This window comes from Excalfactoria chinensis, chromosome Z, assembly GCF_039878825.1.
Source record: "Excalfactoria chinensis isolate bCotChi1 chromosome Z, bCotChi1.hap2, whole genome shotgun sequence".
NCBI lineage: Eukaryota > Metazoa > Chordata > Aves > Galliformes > Phasianidae > Excalfactoria > Excalfactoria chinensis.
Window position 1 is genome coordinate 60,677,442 of NC_092857.1, and position 27,153 is coordinate 60,704,594.

Genomic DNA, 27,153 nt, shown 5'->3' on the forward strand with positions numbered 1-27,153 from the left:
TATTTCACCAAAAACAGCAGTCTTTGGTTGTTGTTGGAATAACTACAGTTTAATACCCAGGGTTGAACATTTTGGTAGGTGTGGGAAGCTCAGGCTGATCTGGAGGCTATCCGTAGGGATGCACAGTTTCAGAGCACTGCAGGTATTCTTCCTGCCCGCCACAAAGCTGATGATAAATGTACTGTTGGCCATTTCAAATGTTTGCTGTATTGTACAGCTGTGCCAAATACGGCCCCTAACGCTCCCTGAGCAATTACTCTAAGAACTGCTCTAAGCTCTTCTAATGTCAATGGAGCTGTTAAAATCTACTTCTGCACAGACTTTGACTTATTCTGATCTGCTGGGGCAGGGAGAGCTGTCAGACTATCTGCTAGATGGCTAAACTGCTTATCAATTGCAGCACTGATATTCAGTGTACATGGAGTTATCTGCGTATTCAGCAGCCAAACTGTGACAAGTCTCTTCTGGGTATGAGCAAACAGAGATTTTTCAATAGCTTAGAACTTGGCTGGTGAAGCTATTTTTTTTTTTCCTCACAGGGCTGTCAGTACACACATTTTTGATACAGTAGTAAATTTACTTTATCTGCTTCAAAACTTCTCAGTAAAATGCCTGCAAGACTCTTCTTTCATAACATGTGAATAAGAACACATATTTTCCCTCTCTTTCTGAGATACCAGCACAGAAAATATTGGAGCGTGATTGAAATGAAGCAAAAGTCACAGCAACAATAATTGAAGACCACAGACTATGCTGTCTCACTATTAAACAGCTCAAAGTAACACTTGTCTGAACACCTGGCCGAACTAAGGATATTCATAGAAAAGACAGCTTTCCAAATATGACGACACTTGTTATCAGTATTGAATGTTAAATAAAGTTAACGTGGCAAAGTCTAAATTATGCCCTCTCCAGGCTTTTTTAATTAACAGCATGCTATTAATCAGTAAGCACCAGCCTATTCTGATGGGTAAAAAAACAAAACAAAAAGCAGTCAGGATCCCAGACACAGAAAGGGATACCGAGCCTGTTCACTGAGAGGTTATCTACATGAGAAGAAATTATGTGGTGCTCTGTTACAGAAGCATGTAATTAATAAACAGCTCACAGTACACAGATTATCTTGGAAGAGCTCTGAACCAGGACTGTCAGTGCTCAGGTTGTTGAAAAATTACTACAGGACATCTTACTATTAATTAATACAATTATTGAAGTTATGTACATCCTATGTAAGAAAAAATGAATTATTCAAATATCTTTAAGAGCATATTGACATTTTAATACATCGGCGTCAATTTAACACCGAAAGGCACTTTAAGGCTCCTTTCGACGGCAAGATTTTCTGCCATTAAATCCCTTCAACATTTCAAAGCTCCTTCAGAAATCTCTTGCTTTATGGTTAAGTTCTTTCCTGCCCATTCAGCATGTTTGCATTGACCAGCACCTCCCTGTACTCAACATATATGTCCCCAAAATGGAATGCGGTGTTATTCAGCATCCTGTCCATCAATTATTCTTTGCTGCTTCCAGACAGACTAGAGGCCCTGTAGGGCAAGCATAGCCTGGAATGAATTCCCAGCCCTTGATAAATATGTCAGTGCTACAAGAGTCAAACAAAAGCATCAGGCAGTCTGTGTTCCTCCTCCAAGCTGTCCTCACCGGGTGGCTGTGGATGAACGCAGCTGGGAATGTTGTCTATCACACAATAGCTCCACTGCCCCAAACCCTGAGCAGCTGTCTTGACAAATTAGACATGGCCTCTTCTATTGAAAAAGTAGATCAAGGTTCTGGGGCAGGTTTTCCCTGTTTTAGCAAGACAGGCTTCCACTGTTCATTGCAGCCTGTAAATGGATAGCCTGATTTGAAATCTATGCAGGTGGACAATTACAGGTCAAGGATACCTGCTGTTTCCTACAGCCACATTTGACATTTGATGAGCTCTATTTTAAACTTTGCCTTTCTTTTATTCAGAGGGTTCAGTCACGGAGATATATTCACAAAGAAAAAATGATAGTTTTCATAACGGAGTTTCACATTTGCATTTCTCTCCCGTTATCAATAATGTCTTCTTGTTGTTGGCATTTCTTTGCTACTAAATAAATTATATATCTCTTGTCTCTCAGTTCAAGTCCTGCTGCCTGTGCTTACACTTCTGCAAGTTAAATCTGAAACCCAAACTCTCAATGGAACATAGAACCATTTTGATTTCTGAAAAACTTTGGTACAGTGATGAGGTATTGTCATTTCCTCAGGCACGGGCGTGTGCTGGAATACACGATGTAAAGTGCTTCTCTCCTTACACTTTCTGTCCTACAGAAAACCTCTGACTCAGTGAGATGAAACTTTTATGTAAGATTTGAAATGAAAACTAGCAATTGAGAAGGCATACTGAACCACTGTGCTGCATTATATTACAACCCCCCTTTTTAAGTTATACCAGCCTTAAGGATATGGCTCTGCCGATGAACTTAGTTACCGGCCCCTTTTTTCCCCCTCGTGCTTAGTCTACTCCCTTGCTCTTGATCTCCTGAAAACTTAAAAACCATGGAGGAAACAGGTTTGAAGAAAGTTTATGTTTCTGTTGTCAGAAATGTTGCTTTCAGCATTATTTTTCATTGATTTTATATAAAGTTCACATTTTACTAATTAGAGCTGTTTCTTCCTTCTGCCCACATTTGAACTTGAGGATGCAACCTGAGGTGATTAGCTGCCTCTGGCTCTGGATCTGACAGACACACATGCTTGCACAATGGAACATAGGAAGGATCAGTGTCACTGCTCTGGACAGGTCTAGTGCATTCCCTTAATCCAGAATGCACAGACCTCCTCTTGCCTATGTCACAGGGCACCTGCAACTCCAGCATGGTGAGGTTATCAGCCTTCTGGCGTATTTACAGGTAATATTAGCCTGGTCTTGTGACAGAGATATCTGGCCACTGAAAACTCTGATGAGAAATCTGATTTCATCTAACTGTTAGCATTTCACCTAGGCAGTTAGCATATGTGACAAACATGAATGAGGCATCCTCTAGAAACAGGTATATTTACAGTAAGCTGATGCTAATTCACCTAAAAAGATTTTAAAAATTAAACCTATATGGCTTTGTTTAGTATGTGCTCATACAATCTGCCTCTTTTTAAATCCTAAGGGGAAAAGTAATCAGGTTTTAATCTAGATGTGAATGTGTAGAAATGGACAGAGTCCATTTAAGTCTTCTGTACATGCAGTCCTTCTGTGCAGCATGACAGCTCCAAGTAAGCAAAGCCCTCACTTCAAATCTCAGCCAAATGCTAACCAATCAGACAAGACAAATTCACTGCTCCCTTTCTTACAGCACTGACTAGACTGCAGAGAGGAAACTTCAATGTACAGAAAGTAACAAATCAGATCTGATTTTATCTTCATTGTTTCCTCAGTACTTGAAAGTGTTAGTGAATGGCAGAGTACTTGCAGCCTGTTTTATGTTTGTGTGGACAATGGTTTGAGACAGGAGAAAGAATAGCAGCATTTGTATAGCTTCCTCTATATGCTCTGTGTAGGCAGGGCTTCCTGAGCCTCATCTGGGCAGACCTGACTATGGTGTGGTTCCTTCTTGGATCAGCCTAACCCGTTTTTAAAAGCAGCCATTTCCTTCTGACCTTGGTGTAACTGCAACACGGACAAAACACAGACACAGCATTTGCTTCACCTTGAAAATCCAAACCCTCCCCCTCAGACCTGCAGACACTGACTCAAAATATACTTGAGACAAATTCTGTGCTGCTTTAAATTGTTTTAGGAATTAATACAAAGTGCTGGCAAGGTAACAATGAGCTCTTCCTCCCTCCTCTGATAAGACATGTTTTGAACCTTATAGGTCCTTGTGCATATCAGCACACAGTAACATTCCATGCAAAAGAAGATCTCTGCAAATGAAGTAGCTGGTGCAAAACTCTGCCTTTCCACAGTCGACAATGGCAGATTAATTTATGCCAAAAGAGTCCAAAGCTTTGCTTTGCTATGGAGTTTTCCTTCTCGTTTCAAGTCTACACTGAAAGGATCTTGTTAAATCAGCACTTTACACTTATTGTTGTAACCGTACCTGAAATTTCATACAATTCTGTCTCCCTGGAGTGGAGTCTGTCCTAACATTTGCAGACTCTCCAGATAGCACTGTCAGCACTTAGTAAATCTTTCAAGTAGTGATAACCTCAGTGAAAATTAGTAATGCTGCCACCTGTGTACAATAAAGAACATCATCTGGAGGCAGTTTTTGAAAGGATCAGCCTCCGGGCTCCCTGATAATACAGCCCTCTCCAAATTATTGACTAGTGCTAACGATACCAAATTCTGTACCACCTGAGGGCTGCAGTTATTAACTGTTTGATGTAAAATAATAGACACTGATACCATATCTAGAGGAGTACTCTTGACATCCAAACACAACAGCAGCTATTAACAGTATAAGCTATGGGCATCACATCCTGCTTCTATTAAGGTTTTTTTTTACCATTGGCATGCTGGTTCTGAAAAAAGGTTTGTTTTTTGTTAAGAAAAAGAGATACCACCTCATAATCTTCACTTAACAAGCAGTGACACAAATGAGAATACAAACATTAAGCCTACTAAAAATAATGCTCTGCTTTTATCATTCAGTGCCCAGGCAAACCATGTCCACCTGAAAGCTGCAGAAAAGAAATAGTATAAAGAAATCATAAGTGAAATCTAAAACCAAGTTATGAACATTGTCAACAAATGCAGGCTCTGTTCATTTGGGGAATGAATTAGGAAACTGAGAAGTTGGCTATATTTGTGCTATCACACCTGGGACTTGAAAAGCGCGAGGTGTTCCTAAAGGGAGGCAAAAGTGATAGGAGACAGCAGAGAAGGGCCAGTGGGGTGATGATAAAATTACTTTGTTTTCTTCACACGGGCCTCTCCAAAAGCAGTAGGTACGATGCACCTATGTATGTCCTCTATGGTTAGTAGAATGACTACAGACACAGCTACTGGGGCACTACTGGGTGTACAGGTAAAGCCTTGGAGCTCTTCACAGGAGGAGCTTCATGACTGCCATGGGTGGGAGGGAGGCTCAGTACAATGGCAGCAGAAGGGAAGGTTAGACTGCAAGGTTAGGAAAATTCTATTGACAAAGGTGAGAAACACACAATTAAATCAAGACCAAAGCAATTAAATCAAGACTAAAACACAGCCAGAAAGGAAACAAAACATAAACATACTCTAGAACATAGGTTGTTTTGTTTTGTTGTGGGTTTTTTGTTTGTTTGCTTGTTTTTCATGGAGGAGATGGAAAAAAAGGAAAGCGGGTGCGATCTGCCCAACCAGAGTTGTGTTTTTTGTTTGTTTGCAATGAGAAAAGCAGATTTCTTAATGGCCACAGTGAAAATGCCAGTGGGAGAGCAATGCATAATTCCCACTCTACGGGTTGCACTACACATTTCCATCTTAGCAAGAAATGTGAGGTAGCTCAGAAACAACAATCCCAGAGTATATTTAGCTACTAAAGCTGTGGCACACAAATGTCACATTCCCATGAGTCAACCCTTTTAAAGAACCCCCCCTCTTCACGCCCCCACAGATATTCCCCAAGATGCCTGCACTGAATTAAAAGTGAAGCATATGGATGGATGTGACATCATCAAAGCACCCGTGTTACAGACAGAAAAAGCAGCAAGTGGATTTTGTACTATTAGTACAATTGGTAACGATTATGTGTATAGGAAAAGAAAGCAAACACTGTCCAAAGGATTAGACAGAACCAATGAAGAACACCACAAAGCACCTTGCAAAACGAAGAGAAAATGTTAAAAAGAAAAAAAAGATATATATTTTTTTTCTGTGAATGTGCGAAAATAAAGGAAAACACAGAAAAAGTGAAAACAAAACCGTGATAAAAGAATAGCAAGCTTAACATTTTCTGATTTAATTTTGTGCAAGAACTCTTTCCTTTGCCCTTTGAAAACAACTAATCAATAGTAATTTTAGAGCCAGCCAGCTTTGGCTGGGCAAGGCAAGGAGTGACAACACACAAGTAGATGGTAAAATGGCAAACAACCATGCGGTAACCTCTGCCGCCATTGTTTTGATAGTGTAGGCTGCTTCCAGCTTTGTCAACAGTAATAATTAGGTGCTAAAGAAGGCATGGTATTTAAATGACCCTGTCAAGAGTTAATAGAGCACTTTGGTAACCATCACTCCCTGAGGAGGGAACTACTGAATTTTAGCCATCTCATCAGTCAGCGAAGTGAAGAAATATTACTCAAATTCAACAGTTGTTCTTTTGTTAATATTTTCACTGCATGCTCCTCTGAAAGCTGCTGCTGGCATACGAGATGCTTTTAAGCAACAGCTTTCCAGCTACTGAGCACTGCTTTGCATAAGATTTGTAAAGTAAAAACCCACACATAACAAATAGAGGCATTAAAATGCACACACATCTCCGTGTTCTTCTGGGCATGTAAGGGACCGTGTCTTCCACTACTGCTGGTTTCTGACCTAGAACCCCTGACTGACACCAGAAGAAGAGCTGGGTGCAAGGATCCCTTCCTCCCTTCCTCAGCAAGTCTGCCTGATGACATCTTGGGGAGAACACTATTTTCTAAGAAATATCCTCTCACTTCAAGCAGTTTGAATACCAGGTGTTACTCAGAGGAAAAGAGAGAAAAAAAAAGAATTTTATTCCTCTGGCTATCATCATTATCACCGATTTATTGTTCAGACAGAACAGAGAGGGTGGTAAATCATGTTGCAAGTTTACCTGCCCTCTCTCTTCTACATACCTGACACCCAGAAATAACTTTTTCTAAATTGCCCTTCTGCAGCTGAAAAGCCAGGGCTGAGGAATGGGATCCAGACTCAAAGAAATGAGGACAGCATCTCAAACTGAATTTAAGTAAGAATTTGGAATCTGACCTTTCATCTTCAACACCCACAGGCGCTCCTCCTTTATATTATGGTTTTGAGTTGGAGCAATGGCAGCTGTATTACTTTTACTGAGGCTCTGCAGTCTCTGCAGGGTGCAGACAAGCTCTGTGCTTACCTTACAGGTAATCCTGATTGGGTTCAAAAATTCACTTTTTTTTTCTTTCTTTTTTTTTTTTTTTTTCTTTAGATTCAGAGTTAATCTCCCAGAATGCCGACAGGATCAAACTCAGAAAAAAAATCTGGGATTTTAAAAAACTGAGCTGAAAGAAAAAGAGCAAATGGCAGCTTCTCTCTCTCTCTCTCCTTTTTTTTTTTTTTTTTTTTTTTTCAAGAAAAGTGAATTGCTGGAAGCTGGGACACAAGTTAATATTTTCTTCTTGAGGGAATTCAGATCTTTGGGTTCCATTTCCTGCCATCAATCCTAAACACCATGGCTACTAGATTAATGATCACCATGGCATCCCAGGAAAATTTACTGCATCTTCTGCCTAATTTCCAGTCTCCTCAGCTGGAAAGCTGCTATAGGCTTTGTCTCTGCTGGGCCAGCCAGCTGATGCACAATGCCCCTGTGTCCAGGAGCTGCAAAAGCTCCATGAGGAGTTCCATGGACAGAACATGGAGTTCCATGGGCACCCAGGACATCCCAGGACTGTGGGTGATGCTGTGTGTCTGGTGCTGCTATGAATGCCAGGCTCAGAGTTCACAGTCCAGACCACCTCCAGCTGTTCCTGCAACTCTGCTGAAAACTGAACTGTTTTCTTGTGTTAACGTGCTCATTACCCCCTGCTGAAAGTTTCTGCAGTGAACGCAGAGAACTCAAGACTCAGTGGGTCAGACAGAGGGAAGGAATATGATTTAGTAACCTACTAGTTTGGGCTGACAATTCAAAGCAGTAGGTCTGGCATGCCAGTAGCCTCTCCAGGAACAGCTGATGCTTTCATCTAATGAGTTTTTCATGTAAAATGCATGAACAATAGAGACTGGAATCCACATTTCAATTAATATTTTAAGTGTTTTTTATAAAGTATTCATAGTAGAAAGGCCTGAAGCTCATGTGTGCTCCTGCTCCTGGTGAGTGCCCTAACCACACAGCAAGTGAGTTTTGCTTATACCCATCCTCCTTCTGGTCCACTGAGTACTTAATTAGTCCATACAGAGTGAAACATCTTCAGCAGAGAAGAAATTGAAAGAAGAGAAATAAGAACACCCTGGAGAAGAATAACAAAGACTCAAATCTCTCTGTGTAGAGGAGACATTTGAACCTAAGCTCTCTATTTACAAAGGCACCATTTTAACCTCATTCAGATAGGGATGGGAAGCAGCAGGAAGAATTATGGAGGGCCATGATGGAATTTTGAGGCACCACCATGCTCACTCAGGAGAACTGCTTCTTCTTTTCTAAGCAGGTTCAAGAAGCAAGCTGAGGCAACTGTCTGCCTAATTCTTTATATGCACAGCAAAGTGAGACTAGAGGCCAAATGACAGGGCTGCCCCTTGTCTCAGGCACAACGGTGCTTCAGCACAGGGCTGAATATGGAATAATGGCACCGAAAGCAAAGCACCCTTTTGGGTGTTAAAAACACAACACATAAATGCTCTCCAAGAGCAATTACCTAAAGTATCTTTTGAAAATCACTAATGATGATCTCAAAGGTGTTTCATGCTCAGATCCCACTAAACGCAGTGGGACTATGGGTCCAGTGGCTAGGACCAGTGTCAGCATACCTTGGCAGAGACCTCGGAACTTCTGTACCTCTGATGGCCAGAGAGAGATGGAAATAATGTGAAATTAGCTGAGACCTGCTGTGCTTCCCTGGGAATGCAGGCAAAAAAGGCAGTATGAAAATACACCCTTAAGAACAATGGCAAGCTATGAATCTCCCTTTGACAGACAGTAAGGAAGATCAAGTTTAAAGAAAGCTAAGTCCCCATTGTTTCCCATACACAGGCACAATACACACAGCAAAGGCACACATTTCTATTTGTTTTGTGTGGTTTCCTCAGGCAGTGAATTATCTAGGACTGAGTTTGAGATTGGCTGTTTAGTTTCAGACTTTACGATAAGCTTTTAATTATAGCACAGGAGTTTTATTACATGTTGCTCAGAGCCAGCTGGAAGCACTTACACTTCAATCCTCCCCCCCTCCCTCCTCACCACAGGAAGTCATTTCCAAGGCCTTACCCTTCTTGTCTTGATGATTATGGGATGAAACTGCCACATATGGATCTGTATTTTCGGATGAACCAAGTGGATCCTTCCAATCCAGCATGCGTCCCCTAGCATCATAACCCTGTCGAGCCCAAGAGTCGGAAGAGGTGGTGCTTGGAACTAGTGAACTGGAATGTCCTGTTACATTATAAATACAGGTAGGGAAGACAAGTCTCATTAGTCACTTACCATGCTACCTTATGCTCAGGAGCACAAACTTTGCTCTTCCTCACGTGTGAACCTCTTAGACTGAGCAAGGTTTCAAAGGCCTAGAAAACACTGCCCAAGGGAGCACAGAATTTGGAACTTCCCTAGTGCCCAGTCAACGATATTGTCAATGACTGCGCATTCAGTTGGCTGCAGCTTAGTTCATGGTTGTGTTTTTGCCCAGCAGTGTTAAAGGTATGCAGAGCATCACAAGGATGCTTCATTTTAGTCAAACATCCTTTGGCTGGATTCTGCACATGAGCTTGAACAATGACAAAGTGTCAGTCCACACTGCCTGGTAGTGGCCTAGGTAGAAAAGCAACTTCAAAGACAATTTAAGCATTAAAATGGAACAACTTCTAGCATGGCCCAAACTAGAGATGAATGCCAGAAAGGCTACAATACAGATGTTCCCTAAGGGAATGAAAGGTTGCCCAGAAGAAGCACACTGATGCTGGGGCATTAGACTCTGTGTGGGGATGGAAGATGTGCTGGGTTCATGCCCACTTGCACCATCACCTCTGATCTTGTCTGAGCTGGTGTTGTACAACAGTGCTGACATAAGGACTGCTATCATGAAGCAGCACATTATTTCTGACCAGATTAACAATGAAGAAAAGGCCTTACTATGTAAAACTGGCAAAGAATCCATAACTATCACCTTATCCACATCTCGCATTGCTCGCTTGCTGTAGGCCCCTTTGAATGCCTGCATGCTCATTCTGAAGAAAATTTAGGATGTGATCTGCTTTGCATTTGTCACATAGACTGCTGGAGATCAGCACACACCTCTAGACCAGAAGAGAGGATTATAGTCCAGTGATGATGAGTTTTACAGCTGCTCTTTATGTTGTTATGGCTGAAAATGGCTGAGGAACTCCTTGCTGTTTGAATACACCCTAACAAACAGCAGACTAACAGGACATATGCTCCTGGAACACTGGTTTGGCTGGGGTGTAAATATATTTGCATCTTTGTAAACTTGATCCCCAAAAGTAGGACAGCACCCAAAATGCAGCATGCTTGAAATTTATGGTCTCTGAATGCTGCCTCCAACCAGGATGTCCCAGTGACTTGTCTGCTCCTTGGCTCCCGGGAAAGAGGGCATTGAAACTCCTCTCACACCACATTTTTACTTTAAAATCACTTGCTTCTGAGCAAAATACACCATAATGTCTTATCTTCGGCAAGACTCAAAGTACTTCTGTTCTTGATGTGGAATGACTCCATTTTCCCCTACCTGCTTTCCTGAAAGAGTAGAATCAGATCATTCAGACAAAAAGGCAGATAATGTCTTTTCAAATAATGCTGGAAAGGCTAAGAGTAGTCCTCCATTCTCCCACCTAGCAACCTAACTTAAATTTCAGTTCTCCCCATGGGGAGAAGGCCAGTCACCAGACTACTGACTATTCCAGCAAGGACTCTTCCCCTCTTCTTCCCCAAATATTATATTTCTCAGAAAAATCATTTGAGGTTCACTGCAGCAGAAGTATAGCTACACAAGGAGCCCAAGATTGGAGTTAAATTTACAGAGCTGGAAGTGAGGAGATTGTACTTCACTGTCATTTTTAAACCATCACTGGACACACATAAAACTTTAGGATGCTGTACCTTGAGAAGGATGCTTCAGGTAGCTTCCCCATCAGTACTTTAGCAATGCTGGCCCATGCTCTCAGAGGCACATGCACATGGACAGAACAAACTCCTGTAACCAGTATGCTTTGCAGGGAAAGTCGGTCAGATTCAGTATTCTTACCATGGAGTCTACCTTCAGATACTATCGCTAATCACAGACATGATTAATTGAGCACTGGACCTCAGTCTGAAAGCTTATGTTGACAAGAAAACTGTGTTACTTTTCATCTTTCACAGTAGGAAGTGTGAACTCTCTAGCTGCCTTTCTTTAACAGCAAATTAGAGGCTGTTTTTTGTTGGAAACAGAGCTTTTAATGTTGCTTAAATAGGAAAGAAAACCCAAATATTGTCTACTTTTAAAAGGTTCCTATAAGCCACAGCATGGCTGTAAACACTGATAACACAGCTAGATATATGATAAACTGTGATCCAAACTTTCTGCTTGCATCACCAAAAGTCTGCAGGGCTGCCTGTATCCAAGAGGACAGGTAGAGGACCCATGGGCTGAAAACACGTGCCCTTTTGAAGCAAGGAAACGTTGGAGCGTGAAAGCTTTCACTTCTACACCATTTCACGCTTGTCAGTTCCTGTGCTCATTCCCAAGAAAGAAGAGGAACAATGGGACAGGGAACAGGCCAGGAAATGGTTATGAGATCTCCTCGTCTTCTTTTTCCTAAGGACTAAGCCACATCCCCAAATTAATACCCCGTTAAATGACCACAATAATGTGTACAATATTAGATCAGCCTACAAACAATGCTGCACTCAACATAAGAAAGCCATTAATCAGAGCTGGATATAGAGGTAGAAGAAAATCTTGCCAAGTAGCAATCATATTTTAGACCTATCTTTGATATACATTTTTATGCCCATTTTAGATGTGTTCGAGGGTCAATTTTATGAGAAAGCCATGAGCATTGTTAAAGAAAAACATTTCTTAATACAGCAATCTAGAGGAAATACATGCCCAAGGGACACGTTTTCTGAAAAAAAATAAAAATCCTCAACCATATGCTGCAAATACAAGGAGAATTTCTTAGTAATGGAAAGCCAAAGCTTTGTGAAGACACTAATGTGTGCCAGATGGTAGTTAGGTAGAGAAGGGATTCACACAAGAGGAGAAATCAGTCTCTTTGCTCTGTTACTAATACGCAAGTATAGTACACACTGAGAAACAATCCCCCACGTGAAATCGAGATCAACTTTCTTCCACTTGGTAGAAGCAGGGAAGGAGCAGATTAAGCTTTACAACTTTCCTGACCGGTGTAAGATCTGCATTCTGCAAACATTTACTACTGGGCAGTGCTACCGTGCCAGATACCATAAGCAGCATCTCATAAGCAGCTGAACACTCAGTCCCACTGGGTTAATTTCACCTTTGAACTGAACGGCACCACAAACGTACCAGTCAGTTAAGCTTCTCTTGTAAACAGAGAAAAGGCTGAAGTGGCAGGCAGTGTATTCCTGGCCCTTTCATACTCAGTCACTGTTAAACCTTTACAGTGAACTGTATAGTTTGCAACACTGAATGGATCTCTCCCCCCCTCCCCACCTCCCCCCATTGTGTCATTTTTACCATTCTGACTGTGTAAACTGGTTTTGCTACAGTTTCAAGAGGTTTTCCCTCTATTGCCAGCACCTCTATGGCTAGTATTTCTATGTTAGCATTGGCTAGAGTTTCATATATCTAGTTATCTAAAAACCACAATCCCGCCTTTGTTTTAAAACGGTCCATCTGAAAACTGCAGAGACAGTCCTTTTCAAACTTCTTTGTTTAGAGAAAATGTGCAAAACTCAAAATGGACACACTTAAAAATAATAATAATAAAAAAATCCGGGTTTAGGTTGCTTCCATTGTTTGCAAAAACTCTTCAAGTGGAATGCTGTAACCACGTAGTAGAACCAGAGTAAAAGCACCTAGGGTCTACAGTCATGGATAATGACTCAAAAGGGCTGTGCTTCTGTAACTACAGCTTGTTTGGAAGCTCGCTTGTGAAATATAAAGAGATTTTTTCAGCTTTAAAACAAAGACAGGGATTCAATACGTATTTGATAGTTGTTCTAATGTGCACAAGTCATTAGGATTTCAGAGGTTAAGACGTCCGCACACTATCCTATTAACAACTATAGCAACCTAATTAGACAATTAGTAGGAAAGGCTAAATCAATACTACAAAGAGAGAAAGGGATATGGCTAGGGGAAAAGATAAGGGCCCAATTCACTAAGAACTGATGTTTCCAAAGATAACTGAAGCTGCTTACAATTTTATGGAAGAATCTAGGCTAATCTCTTTGTTCAAACATGCATCCCTTTCACTATTCTTCTCTGACCTTCTGCAGCAGATCTTCAGGCTTTCTGTCCTCCCTTGGGTGTCAAAGGGGATGTAACTCAACAGTCACCTGAGCGGGCTTTGCTCTTTGTTACTTGTTTACAACTAACCATGGGAGAGTGCCCTAGGAAAAGGATCCCACCTGCCAAATTCAGGAGGAGGCTAATGTCAGGAATACAGCAATAAAGGGCTTGATTCTCCTGTCGGTTACACTGCTACAGATAGGCAATAAGTCCACCAAAGTGTGATGATTTTTGGTGGTGTAAATCAGCTGAAATGGGTAATCAAGAATTTATTTTTTTTATTTTTTTTTTATTTTTATTTTTTTTTTGCACCTGGAGCTTCAGATGCCTGTGGATATATTTAACCCAGCAAAAGCACTCTAAGCATTCATTTGATTGGCATCCTGATATATTGCATTTCTGAGGCTTAATCTGAAATGCCATTTAGTTACATACTTAACAGTAAGATGCACTGTTTATGAAACTGTAGTTTCCTCAAGAAAAAAAAATTAAAAAATCCCTCAGAGCAGATGTAATATTTAGCAAATCTGAGAGTGTTTACCAAGACTGGTTGACTGTCCAGCACTGGAGTTCTTTGCACTCCTCATGTGGAAGATCAATAGAAGTGACTAGCACTTCTTGTATTTTGTCCTGATAGGTGAAAAGAAAGCCTGACTGCAGAAATAGCAGTATTTCAACTGAACCCATGAAAGGAAGAGCTGTCTTGCCTACTGATCATGAATCAGGGTCTACCTGTGCAGAGTCACTGATAAAACCTGCGAAAGACACCGTGAATGGGAATCAATGCTCATGTTGGGTCATCATTTTTCACTCACATTTGGCAGTGGGATCCTATTTTAAGAGCTGGATTCATTCATGAAAGGATGGTAGACGGGGCCCCTTTTGTAAGCATAACTCCTGTGTTATGTTCCCTAGGACTGCAGCTTTTTTTCCTCTTTGCCACTTATTTGAACCATTTCTTTTTCCTGCTTTCTCAGTCAGACTAAAATATCAGCTTTGGATGAAGTCTGTAAGTGATATGGTTGCTGATGGGATACAGGTTTGCAGCCTACAGCTTTAACTGTGCAGCCTTCAAAGATAGCAAAAATCCTACGACACTTCTGGTGTATTAGCAATGGGCTCAAGGCCATTTTCTTTTTCTTTAGATTCAGCAGTGTAGATTTTATTATTTCTACTTATTCTTTAATTACTGCTCTGTGCATTGGTTATATAGCAATTTCTACTGCAAGCTGTATTTGCAGACGAAACCATCAGCCTTTCATGCATTATGAAGTCTCAGCTTGCCTTTGATTTTGTATATTTCCCTCATTGGTTTTCATTATCATACTTGCAAATAAGTTTCACTTGCATAGTTTCCATTTCCTGTTTAAAAACAACACTGGAAATTTTATTTCTTTATTTTAAATGCTGAACAGCGCTGATGTACCTCCAGTTTTTTACATTTTGCTGCACTGTGTTATCATCAGTTCTGTTTGTACCCACATATTTTGCACGCATGAGGTGAAGGGATCAATCTGATGTGCATCATCACAACTTCAAACTAGCCTACTTCTAATTACATTCAGCTAAATGTATAGTTATTTTGCCTCAGCTCTGATTAACTTTTAGTCTTGCATAGCCTGGAAGCAATTTCACAAGTAAGTTCTCATCCCATATGGAAATTCACCATTGGCTTCATTGCAAACAATATCACACAATATCCTTGTGAGCACTTGTCATTCTTCAGGTTGCCAATAAGGAGAAGCTATTGCAATATAAATCCAGATTTGAATTTGAAGTCATCATTTATTCTGCAATAATTCCTCCAGAAGACACTCTGCACTCCCAGTGCCAATGTAATCCACTTCCAAACAAAGAACAAAGTGTTGCAAGTACTGCAAGAGCAGATTAACAGCTGCCTGGAGGGAAACTGCTATCCTAGGCTGGCAGAAATGCTTCTTTTCAGCTTTGATCACCTAATTTGTTGTGTAAATTCCATTTTTTACAGACCAGGCACCATGTGAGTACTGGAATACTGCAAGAATGGATAACATAGATGATTCACTGCAGAAGTGACCAAAACTTTCATAACTCAGGGTGTAACCCAGTCTCAGCTGACATGGATAATGATTATTTTTTCTTAAGAGAGGTCTTTCTATCACCCAGGGACAGTTCTGATCCTTTCCCAAAGCTACTGTTGACTAGCTGCTGGAGCAGTCATGATACCAGCCTGGATACCTTATGAGTGGGATGTGAGCTATCTTGCTTTTCCCAGGGAACAGATAATATGCATCACTGTATCCAAGTCTTCCTTTGTCTGAGTATTCAGATGAAGCAAGCTTTTAATCATGCCTGCTGACACGCCAATAAAATAAACCATCTAAAGCAGTTTTGAGAGAGGACTAGAAAAGAGGGAATGCAAATCAGGAAGCATTACTTATTTTCACTTGTGATTAGTGAATTAGGCCCTCAAAGGCAAGACAATAGACAAATAAGAAAAGGTTAATGGCTCTTTGACTAGAGGAACTACTAGTTAACACAAGGTTCCAGAGAGACTTATAAAAAAAACACCCATAAACTGACCATACACTGTGTCGTAAGACATTTCATGATCGGGTGAAGCAGTTGAAATGTCTATGAACAAAGTAGATTGGGAAAAAAAAAAAAAAAAAAAAAAAAAAAAAAAAAAAAAGAACACAAAAACATTAAATAGGACAAAAAATATGAAAATACTTAAAAGTTAAGTAAAAAGTGATTCCTCCAAAGTGGATTTGCTGCCAGTAAATAGTAAAACTATGAACTTTCTTACCATTCAGGGCAACGAAGGAATCTGAAAGACAAACAACAGGGGAAAAATCATTACTTCTCTCTCATTTTTTCCTTTTTAGTACTTATACTGCTAGCAACCCTTTATGCTTCAGCTGATATCTATATGTATGTGATTGTTATGCTAAGAACATATGAAAAACAAATATTTAGCAATACTTTTAAACAATGTCTGACTTTAAAAGCGTTCATGGCTGGACCCACTCAGGTAATACCAAATAGGAAGGCCAGCTTTCTCCCTGGCATGCTTATTTTATTTATTTATTTATTTTTTTGCAAGGTCAAGTCCCATTAGAATGTAAGGCACAATAAATGATGCAGACAGTATCAAGAGTTGATGAGGACAAAATACACACGATCCAAGAACGCATGAAGTAATAAGACTGGTCAGATTAACATCTACCCCTGTGCAGTGTCAAGGTTCAGTGTACCATTCAGAGCTAAAGAGCTGTTTAAGCAGGGTATTGGTTTTGTTGCTAGCTGCACAGGGATCTTTCTTCATGACCACAACCTTCCCTTTTTGAATCACTTCTTCCCCTTTTATGTGCAGCTGATATCCAATGACTCCACTCCTGTCTAACCTATTTGCCCAAGAAGAGCAGAAATAAGTTGATAGTTGAAAAGGGCTAGGTTGTCCCAGCTGGGAAATGACCTAGTTTTGGTGCTATACTGTTTGACAGGGAGGACAAGAGGGACTGTATGTATATCTCCTTCAAAAGCTTAGAGACAATATAAGTGACCCATCTTATGGGACAGGCAGCTAAGACAAGGCATGCAGGGGCTGAAATCCCAGTACACCCACGGGCACAATTATCACAATAATAAGTGAGGCTTGAACAGGGTCTGGTTCTTTGTTTGGTACTTTTAAGCATTTTGGTGCAAAACATAAATGTTTAAGCTTCTAGCTCATGCTGTCAGTATGTAAGGTTTATCACTAAAATTTCTTAGGCAAGAACAGTGGTGCTTTACTCTTAACATTGACACGTTTTCCAGCCTGTGTGTAAAATTCACTAATATTTACAAACACAGCAAATCCCACTTACTGATTCAGAACAAAAGCAGAAGATACATTTCATTGCCTCCCTGATCTGCACAGGAGTGTAATTCAAGACACAGTCTACGCCAAGAAACCAAGCTCCTACTTCACATCTAAACAATTCAAACACCGTGACTGATGAAGACAATGAACAACCAATTCATTATTTCATTGTTGTGATCAATATCCTCTAGAATGGAAGTCTTTTCATTATACAAAGTCCAGTGTTTGAAGAAATCACACCAACTGGGTTCCTTAAACACATCTTAACAACAGTTTCTGTCATCTTTAGTTTCATCTGCATCTTCATCTTTAACTTCAGTTGCAATCCCTGTTGTGGCTTACATTGCTATAAAAGAGTGTACAATGTCCAACAGGTAATGGTGATTTTATGGCATTCAGAAAGATGCTGTTACACATGGTAAAAAGAAGGCAAAAGCTTTGCTTACTTTGGCAGTCACCCAGGCCATCTGTATTGCCATGTTCTACGTCCTGTTCAAACGCCAGCCTGAATAATAGAAAGAAACAACACAGCATGAGTAACAACTGTCACAGAAAGTAAATAAATAAATAGATTATTGCATTTGCAACTGAAATAAAGACACATTATTAAATTGGACATTTCTTTGAAACTTTCCTAAAGTGCCTAAAGAACTGAAACACAGGCAGGCCTTCAAATCATTTCTCATCAGGAAGTGATTCCATGGCTTCTTCTTTGAAAGTATCTTGTTGTCAAGGGAGGCAAACATTCATATATTTTTAAATTGTTAACTATGAAAAAAATGGCATTGGCAGGAGCAATTATGATCCTACCTAGACTTGTCCATGCAGCAGTTACAGTGCACCAATACTTTGATGTAAGAAAGAAGCAAACCTATGGGCTAGGTACTGTGCTAGGGCAACACAGTCTGCATTTTCAAAATGATTTAAGTATTGTGCTGGAAGATGTTGCAGGTCATAAGGTCCAGTTCACAAAATGAATTACAATGAATCTAAGGGCCTCGATTAATAAATACGTACAGGCTTTCCTAGCTGGAATGCCCAACTTAGGCTTTTAACCTGTGCCAGAAACTCAGTGAAGTTGCTTTTCTAAGTTCCCAGTATGGTAAAAGAGGAATGATAAGAGCCTTGGAATACCTCCAGTACAAGCTTTTGTCTACACTAGTTAGGATCCTGCTGTTGAGGTATATTTATCCTTGCATGCACCTAATTCCCAGACATGTGTTCTTAAAACTCCTGCTCAACTGTCACCTACACCAGGAAGACACCCGTTATCCTGCTGGATAATTTAGAAGTTCATCAAGCATCTGAAAGTTGATCTGCATCTACTTCCTAAGTGCTATGCAATGGGTAGAGAGTGACCCTCCTTGCACACCTGCGGACTGCACCAGTACAAGCTACACTGCCTCTGTCTCGTAGAATCAGAGTTGCAGGGGCTGGAGGGGACCTCAGAAGATCATTTAGTCCAACTCCACACTAGAGCAGGATCCCAAGAGTAGCTTGCAGAGGGAAGTGTCCCGGTGGGTTTTTGAATACCTTCAGAGAAGGAGACTCCATAACCTCCCTGGGCAGCCTGTTACAATGCTTTTTCACCCTCAAAGCAAAGAAGTTTTTTCTCACATGGTCAGATGAAACTTTGCATCAGCAGAAGAGCCACTATTGATGGTAAGGTGTTTAAGTCCCCTAAAACTTGTCATGGCCCAGTGCAAAAATCTCAAGTACTCCAAGAGTGCAGAGGAACCCCTTATATGTACACAAGTGCACTTCAGTGTTATTCTACAAAACAACCAGTTCCTGCTTCTGTGATAAAGCATATTCAGACAAAACTATAATATCCACGAAGGACAAAACAATTGGAATTTAAACAGCTAATTAAGACCATGGAATAAATAAAGGAATGACAACCAGTACAGAAGTAGCTTTAAGCTGGATTGGCTGCGTGGCTACTGTGGTTGTGTGATGTCTGTACTACACTTGAGGTCAAGCTGTACCCTCAGAGTGTCAGATGTAGCCAGCGAATACAATGTTTGAAACAGATCTGCTCTCTATAACGAGACTTAGGTAATCACATTTAAACGAAACTTCACAGAGTTTCTATTATTATGAAGCAATTAAATTCTACTGTTAAGCAAGGGGAAATCCAGCCCTTCTCTGAATCTACTTTAAGCTCTTTCTGTGCCCTGTGATTCCTCTTAGTAATGCACAATTAGAAGGACTGGTTTTGTTTCCAGTGGACAAATTGCTACAGTAATCTAATTTGGATTCTATTGCCTCTTTAATCAGCTGTGATGGCTCCAGTGTGGGCTGGTCCAGACATAGCCATCCAGTTCCCTCTTTTCAACAACACGTGGGCTTTAGTACAGCTCTTTCATTTTCTTCTTCCTCTTCTTTCAGCAGTTACCAGTCAGCTGAGAGTTCACACCAAAAAGAAATATATATAATTGTGAGAAATTTCAGAGCATGCAAATCGGGCAGGAACAAACACTTCACACATTTTTCTTCCCTGAGAGCCCCACATTTCAAACAGCTCAGTCCAAGTCTCCCCGGCGCCAGTGCCACTGCCTTGTACTTGTCCAGCAGGAGTCATTACTCACTTAGCACCAAGGACCAGCTGTGTGCATGCCCCGCTCTCCTTCACCCAGCCGCAGTAGGGGTCTCTGGATGCTATGCAGGCCCTTGAGAAAAAGGAGCAGAGGAAGCATTTTGGAATGCTCTCATGCCTGGCACTCAGGCTTCCGACAAGAGAGCAAGTGCTGGCCAAAGTACTTACTTTTTGCATTTGCCATGACGCTCACACCGCCCCAGGGGAACCTTGATGACACAGGTGGAGAAGGCAACATAAAGGGCACTGCTGGGTTTGTCAAGCTGCATAGCCACAATACGCTTGTCTTCCATGCCATCGTAACTGCACCTGGTTTGACAAAGTGAAAAGCAGTTACGAAGGAGTTCTGCTGGGAAACCAGATGAAAAACGAATGGTTCCTCAACCTGAAAAGGAAACGAAGACCACCAGAAACAAAACCCCAATAAGACAAGGTGAAAGAATACACAGTAGCCCCTAAAACACAGATAAAAAGACGTAAAACCAAGTAATAAAAGTGCATGGTTCAAGGGAAGGAAAGGTGGAGAGAGACTGCAAACCAGACATGCTTTCTGAAAGCTCTTCAGATTTTATGTTTATTCTTCTCCAGCACTCAAAGTAGTTGAAATTTCTGCATGCTTGTGGCCCACTTCAGTGTCCCTTTAGGCATATTTAAGGAAGGCTAAAATGCCAGAAATTTCCCTTGGAAATTATCTTGCTGGTTGATGAGCTATTTGGAGAGGAATCACGCTTTTTATAGGATTAGGAAATTAATCTTCCTCTGCAGATTTTCTTTTAATTATCCGTCAACTGCTGCATAGGATGGGCTATTGTCTATGCATACTGGGTGAAAAATATTTTATTTCAATGTAGAGGCTGATAACCAGACATCCCTCCAAACAATTTAAAGCTACTCAAAAGAAAAACTTGGCTTCTCTAACTACTTCCCTTTTCATGGGACAACTTGCTCTCCAGGAAATCAGAAGTGTCAAAAGTCACCCATACACGAGTAAAAAGAATCAGATACACACTTTTCAGGGTTGTAAATGTTCATCTCCTCCAGGAAAAGGCTGTCATTTAGGAAACCGCTGTTTCCTGTCCGTGCCAAGAACTTCAGGATGATTCCCTTCTCTGATCCCAAGAAAACCACAGTGTAGTTCTTATACGGCCCAGCAGCAGAGTCAACAGCGATTTTGGTCAGGCGGTATCTGGAATAACAATACAGAATCTTGCATCATGCGGATTAGACTGCTGTTTATTTTATCACTTTTTCCACTTAAAATATCTGTGTGATAGCCTCTGGGAGATCATATAACATATTTAAGCACTTTTTCTAGCCGAATAACCCTGTGAGTCAAAACAGACTGCACCAGTTTGGCTGCTCAAATGGTAGGGAATTTCCGGGAGCTTGTGTGCATGTCCAGATGTCAGTTTGCAAACATATCTGCAGAGCAAACCTCAAGCAGAAGGCTGAAGAACTGTTGAGAGGCTGAGGCGAGTTAGGAATTATCCTTCCAAACAAAAGCAAAGTACTAGCTTGATGACTTCTACAGGCAAGGAAAGGAAATCAGCATTATGACTTTTGTTTTTTAATTTCAAGCTCAACCGCATTAAGAATATAATGGATCTGCATTCAACTGTTTGTCAGGAAAAGTCATGTTAGTGTAATGCTGAGAAGCTAAATTCCATTTTCTTTGACTAAAAATAATCACATAGCAACCACTAACTGATTGTACTGCCAAAAAGGTATCAAACTGTGGGATCACAGAATTTATTGGGAGTGAGGGCTCATGATTTGATACTATTGGTTACCTGGTATTGGAGGTCAAAAGAAAGCACTGTGCAGAGCATGTTGCTCTCATCTTTGGCCAGACATACATAACTAAAATGCAACATGGCAATATTGCATGGCAATGCAGCTGAGTAATATTGCACCAGGACTTTGTGAACCCTACTTCAGTAGCAGGGTCTTTCACCCTCATACAGAGGAAGAGAGGAAAATAGGGCAAAATTTTTCAAATCATTCCATTTACAACCAAAGAGTAGATAAGCAGTGATCACAGCATGGCATGAGAGTCGGATCATATTTACAGGGGGAGAGTACAGAGTATTTGAGGCTTGCTGATTTATGAGTCTTTGTTCAAATCTCCTCTTCATTATTTTTCTCTTGTAATAAAAAGGATATAGATTATGTTGTCCATTTTCACTGTACACTTCTCTAAACAGTAATACATACCAGCCTATATCAGAACAGACATTTTCATATCCTGTGAACATATCCCGGCAGGAATGTTTGTATCCTGTATACGTATCCATGGGCTATCTGTTGATCCTTGCCCAAAGTTTTTTACAGAGCTGTCCAAACACTGACCCATAAGCCAAGATGCAGGTCAGTCTTCCCTGCACTGCATTTCCTCCACAATCCACTTTCAGCACAGGGTAGTTGGAAAGGATTAAGTTTTTTTTTCCTGTCTTGGAACCTGATCAGGGAGTTCTACAGCATCTGCTCAGCACTACCATCTTTCCTACCTGGAGTCATGCCCAGCATACCATAGATGTCTACAGAATTTGAGAGTATTGTAAACAAGATCGTTAGCACAACCTGACAGCCACAACAAGGAAGAGCCCATTTGGTGGTACTTACCTGACCATCGTTCTCAGGAACCAGGGTCGATTGACAATGGAAGGTACAGCCTCATCCATCAGTGGGTGTGTTTTGATGAAGTTCAGAGTATCATCTGGGAACTCACTAGAGGTTGCATATTTTTCTAATGATGTAGAGCCAGCACAACAACCAGGCCTAAACAAATCAAGAACGTAAAGCGAGAGCACTTGCTTTATACATGTGTATATCTAATTTCTGTAACAAATGTCACAACACCCTCAGTGAAATCTGGAGTGTGTTGCAAGAGCTTAAATAAAGGACTGGGAAGTAAACTGGGCTTGTTCAGACCCTAAGGAAAACCCCAAAGCCTACTCTAACCGCCACTCAAAGGTACTTCCATGTTGCCACCTAAAAGCACAAATGCATTTCTTTAGCAAGAGTTTGAAACGTAGATTTTAGTCTATACACTCACATGGAGCCTAGCTACTGTAAGTTTGTATTTGACTTGGTGCTGTTCACTGGCATAGATGTTCTCTGATCTGCATCTTGCCTACCTAACTCTTCTTCCCCAAAATAAAATTAGTCTTTAGCATAAAGAGGAAAATTGCTTTTATAAAATGGGTGGAAGAATGTTGCTTTCACTGCTGTCTGGTAGAAAGAGGACTTGATGAAAATCCAGAAACCCATTTGAGCACTGGTATTATCCTTTAAGTAGGTCTGGACAAGAGAACTTAAGTGTTATAGCACATAAAGGATTTACACTGAGACATCATTTTGGACAGTTTAAATGCAAATCTACTTATTGCATTCCTAAATTCTGCCCTCTCCTTTGAGTTAACTTAACCTTCCTGCCTCAACAGGTAATCACTACACTGGAAGCAGCATAATTCTTTGCCCGTTATTAAGATTTTGAGGATCATTTTCTCCAGCATTTCATCTGATCTAATTTCCTGGACCATTATGGTTCCTCAGCCTTTGAAACACTGCGAGATGAAAAGACAAAAGATGGATCATCCATGTATAAACATTCTGCAGAGTTCAATCTTCATCTGATCTAAGGTGGGTGTAGCCACTGACATCAATGGAGTAATACTACCTTGAACATATCTGTGACTCAGATAAACGTTCAAACCTTAGGTAACTAAGTACTATGTGGGTAGGAAGGGGCAAACTGCGTCAGTGCCTTTAGTCCTTCACTGCTTTGTGTGCCTGCCACATCCGAGATATTCTGATTGTTTGGTAACTACATCTAGAATTAGCAATAGAGGATAAATCAAGGCCATCACTTGGTCCTTGCAAAGGCCCTGATTTAATAGGTGAAATTCTCTAGGGAGCAGCCTACGTTTTCTGGCACTGCAGTACCTAGGCTTTCTCTAATCTAGAGGCTTATTTCTTCCTAAATCCTAATCACATGATTGGATCAACCCTATTTTAATCTCAAGAGTGGCTCAGTTGAGTAAACACAAAATTGAGTAAAACCTGCTCTTTTTCTTGGCAAAAGAGGGAAGCAAGGCCACTGAAATGTCCCAGTATGTCACTGAGAAATGTTAGGAGCAACAAGAGCACTAATGTCTCTGCACCATCCTGAGACAACCAAGCAGAAATGACCCTATTTCAAAGTCATCTTTTGCATCTCTTACAAATTTTAACATGAGTTACAAGTAATGATTATTTTATTTAGCAGACTGATGGCCAAGTATTGTATTAAACATTTCACTGATTCAGTTCACATTCCCTCCTACTGACTTAGAAGAAGCAGCAATATCCTATCCCATGCTGTTAGCATGTCATTGGACTGTCTCACAGACTTTTTCTTCTCCCCTTCCACTGACAAGAAGGAACATTATTCTTTGTCCTTGTCCTTCCCTGCCAATATTCTGTGAAGGCCTACCATTTTCAAATAAACGACCTTAGAACTCTCATGGCATCTTACTCTACCAAAGCAGCTCATCAAGTCAGTGAGTTGCTGAAACATTGCAAAAAAGGAGAAGAAAATCCAGGACCAATGCAGGCAGGTGCCTTTCTAGGGCTCAGACTGAAAATAGACACAAAAACTGATGAGATTTTTCAGGCAATTCCAGGTTCTTCTCCTAGGTGACAGCCTCAGAATAAGCACAGTATAGGGACAGTATACTTGGCAAATCTCTAGAACATGACGGGTCAAATCTGGACATACCTAGAAGCCTAGTTGCCACTACGAAGCTTTAGATTTTTTTTTAAAGTTATGAAAGATATCACAGATGATACAAGACATATATTAAAGTGGTAGCACTGGACTAAAATACGTATATTTATGTTTACATCATATTCTCAGAGCAAAATGCCATTGATGAAAATGTGTTAACCAAAGTGCTGTCAATAATAACTAACAAAGTGGATGCATGTAGGAAATATGGAGTACAAAAATGGATCTACATGCAAACAGAAGTGGGAAAAACAGCTCAGAAGGAATGAGATAAAACAAGTCTCCATTCTGATAGAATGCTGCTCCTCCTACTCCCAGCCCAGATACATCTTCTGTGGCAAGTACACTGTATGTTAGTGCAGAATTAGTGCAGACTTTGCTATGAGATACACTCATTACTAAACCAATAGGCAACAGGTAACATGTACCACTATTCAACTGGCTTTCATTCTGACCAAGTGGATCCAAATCTGGCTTGCTTTACGTTACACAAATCTGGTTTAAGTGGGAAAATTCTCATTTCTGCACAAATGCAATTTAACTGATATTTCATTGCTACAATTTGTATCTTCATTCATATCTGTACCTGAACAGGCTGTTCAGATTGTCAAAGACTCTGCATGCAGCTGCAGAATGATATTACTACACATAAGGCATACCTGGGTTTGGGCACTCTTTCATCAGGAACTGGTGTCCATGTGGAGTCTGGAGACTTTTGTTCTTTGAATCTCCCAGTGAATACAGTGGCAATGTCAAGCATGTCATAGGCACAGACTGCAGAGCCAGGGATGCTGCAAAGTGATATTTCCCAGAAACTGTTACTCACTCTGCAATTATGCATAAAATCTTGAGTGAAAAACACACTGTATAGAAGTCTTCCTGTCACAGGCTACTCAATTCTGAACTCTGTAACCTCTGAGTACTGACAGGAAAAGCCAGCTCCATGGAAAAGACTGAAATGTACCAACCAGCAAACAGCTCCTGCCAGCATAATTTGTTTCAAAGCCTCTATAGAGAAAATTAATTGCAATAATCTTGAAAAGGGAACAGAATCTGGAAAACTCTGTGTATGACTGGTAATGCACGAGGAGTAGCAGCCACTCTCATTTAGAACCCATTATTTGGAAATTTAAGTTCTTGTAAGTCACAATGTTTTCTCAGTATGAATTCTCACAGTCACTGTCATGCCTCAAAAATACATTGTAGAGGGGTCATAAGTTGGAGATGATCAAACTGGAAGTGTACTGCACTATGCCATTTGCATTCGCACATTATTACTCCATCCTCCCGCAGCCTCATCTCCATCAGGTTTTCCCAGTGGAAAGAAGTTAACTATGCTCAGCAATTTGCTTAACTCAATCACTCAGTGAGGTGTAAAGAGCTTGTAGAAGCAAATGCAATTGTATGTTTAGATGATAAAGTTGTAAATTTGCAAGCGATTGCATGGTAGCATTGTCTAAACATAATTACAACCTTACCTACTTACTTTCTGAAAAGCTTAGGATTTTCCCATGGTCACTCACTTGGAAGCATGAATTATTCATTTATCCACCTCTCACTTTTTACACATTAACTACTGTATTCATGTCTGGTTTCGCTGCTTGATTTTATCAGATAAATAGCATGAACCTAACTGGCTGAAGTCTTTCAATCCTTTTTTTAGCTAGTAGGCTATTACATACCAAAGAGAAAATGTAGGAACTGTAATACTGTAATTTGAGAGAATAAAATTAAACTTATAAGGGTGCATAAATTGATAAGAAAATAATTGTTTGAATATTAAAAGATTCTGAAATGCTTATTACTGAAGGAAACAACAAGTACAGAGACAAATTGTCTCTGTCTAAAAAAAAGTCTAACTTTGATCTCTGCAGGCTGGGTTTTTATATGGAAGTAAACTTACTTCAAAGATTTACATTAACGAGACACTACACAGTGATAGTTATAAAGAAAGGCAGTCACATGTATTTTGATATAAGGGTCAGTCAGGGGTGTACTTGGTTGCAAACAGAAACACATCCTAAGGCAGAGCAACTCCCACTTCAGATAGGTCTTGCATGTTGCTGAACTAAGCACTAAATCAATAACAACCCTAATATCTCCAGGATTACTATCTAGATGTGCAGAGAACCGTCCTCAGCATATTTCCACAGTGATGGTGGGATCACTACTAAGAAGGCTGCAAAATACTTTCCTATGCGGGATGGCAATCAGCAGGTTCACAGTGCCATGAAAAAATGTGGATGGAGGACTGAAGGTCACAGCCAAACAATCTCTCATGCACTAACTACAAGCCACCACCAGCTCCCACCCTGGCTGATATCAGATTGAACTGTGGGATCTTTTGCAGATCACTTTAGTAGGATGTTCTTGTTCCAGGGATGAAAGGCACGTGTTGAAGCTTTTCCTCAGAGAAGGAGGAATGAGAGAGGGGTGTCCATGTCAGAGGTAGGTCTGTTTATGAGATGTTCCCAAAGCTACGTGCCATCCTGTCATCTCCAATGCTTGGTAGAGAATGGCACCCATAAATAGGATCTTGATTTTAGAACCAAGTACTTAATGCAGGATTTAAAATAAAGGATTATTCATGACACACCACAAGAGATAGCAGAG

General features: G+C 40.6%; 1 protein-coding gene across 4 annotated transcripts in view; it reads right to left on the reverse strand.

Moving 5' to 3' along the window:
• The window catches only part of SEMA6A (semaphorin 6A), a 111,858-nt gene that overhangs the window by 14,639 nt on the left and 70,066 nt on the right, over positions 1-27,153 (reverse strand). For 2 of the 4 annotated variants that reach the window (XM_072360238.1, XM_072360239.1), the window contains exons 11-19: positions 25,200-25,331; positions 22,395-22,550; positions 20,782-20,958; positions 19,941-20,081; positions 19,765-19,845; positions 17,620-17,678; positions 16,118-16,138; positions 15,892-15,942; positions 9,108-9,272 (exon numbers count right to left, since the gene is read on the reverse strand). In XM_072360238.1, coding sequence (XP_072216339.1) covers positions 9,108-9,272; positions 15,892-15,942; positions 16,118-16,138; positions 17,620-17,678; positions 19,765-19,845; positions 19,941-20,081; positions 20,782-20,958; positions 22,395-22,550; positions 25,200-25,331 — 983 coding nt within the window. The remainder of the gene's footprint in view (positions 1-9,107; positions 9,273-15,891; positions 15,943-16,117; positions 16,139-17,619; positions 17,679-19,764; positions 19,846-19,940; positions 20,082-20,781; positions 20,959-22,394; positions 22,551-25,199; positions 25,332-27,153) is intronic. The other 2 variants (XM_072360240.1, XM_072360241.1) reach the window with 2 other exon arrangements.